We start from the raw sequence: 1,004 nt of genomic DNA on the forward strand, positions 1-1,004 counted from the left end.
ATGCACTCCCTGCTGCCGCTCACCCCCGTCCGGGCAGCGCCCACCGTGCCCAGCTTGGAGAAGCTCTGGAGAACCTCCCCCTGAGCTCTCCTGGGGAGCCCAGCCAGGCCGGGCTCGGGGATGGAAGACGCCGGCGAGCGGTGGGAGTTGGGGTGGATGGTCCCGGTGCTGCTGGAACGTTGCTGCTTGGAGAAGAGGACCGAGACGGGGTTGGTGTTCTCCTGGCCGGCCCACATGGGCGCCCCCGACTCGGGCACGCCGTAGTACAGATCCTGCTTGTTCACGCCGTAGTTGGGGAAGAGGTAACCGTAATTGAAGTCGTTTTGGTCGTTGAGCCGAGGGGTCTCGTACACGGGGTCCACGGAGCAGTCGCCGATGCAGCCCAAGCTGTTCTGGCGGAAGGTGGACAGGGGTTTGCAGCCCGGGGCCGGCGTGTGCACCCTCCAGGCCTCGGAGTAACGATTCTCCATGCCCGAGTCAGGGCTGCTGGATAGGAAATCGTTCTCGTTGTTGTACTCCAGGATCTTGCCCGTCCTCACGGCGATGTGCGTCTCGATCTCCTCCCGCGCGCGCTCCACGTTGCCCGGTGCGCCCGTGATCACGGGATCCCCGGCTCGGAGTGATGATGTAGGTGTTGGTTTGCTGTTGGATCCTCTTGATGGTAGCTCCTTTAGGTCCCACCACCAACCCCACCACGCGGTAGGGCACGCGGACGCGGATGGTGACCTGGCCTGGCAGGGTGGGGGCGCTGCCAAAGGTGGTTCCTGCCTTGTTGCGGGAGGCTCTGATCATGGAGAAGTGCTCGGCCGCCGAGATGATCTCCCGTCGGGCCATGGCCACGTCCTCCCGCCGCCCTGTCACCATGAAGACAGGCTCCTCACCCCTCACCGGGGTCTTGATGTATGTGTTGGTCTTGGCCCTCAGAGCTTTGATCTTGCAGCCTTGGGGAGAGAGAGGAGACACGGCCGTTAGAAGGACATGTGGTTAGAAGAAGACATGGAGGG

The 1,004-nt window shown here is 63.5% G+C and overlaps 1 protein-coding gene across 1 annotated transcript; it reads right to left on the bottom strand.

Annotated features, from left to right (window-relative positions):
- Positions 1-6: 6 nt before the first annotated feature.
- Positions 7-941, bottom strand: MEX3A (mex-3 RNA binding family member A; the record flags this gene model as incomplete). The annotated part of the gene is given in 2 exon segments (XM_009081382.1): positions 7-609; positions 611-941. Coding segments are annotated over 2 exon segments (934 nt in total), but the record flags the coding sequence as incomplete, so codon positions are not given.
- Between the last annotated feature and the right edge of the window lie 63 nt (positions 942-1,004).

The sequence above is a fragment of the Acanthisitta chloris genome, unplaced genomic scaffold (genome assembly GCF_000695815.1).
Source record: "Acanthisitta chloris isolate BGI_N310 unplaced genomic scaffold, ASM69581v1 scaffold42308, whole genome shotgun sequence".
In the NCBI taxonomy this organism is placed as follows: domain Eukaryota; kingdom Metazoa; phylum Chordata; class Aves; order Passeriformes; family Acanthisittidae; genus Acanthisitta; species Acanthisitta chloris.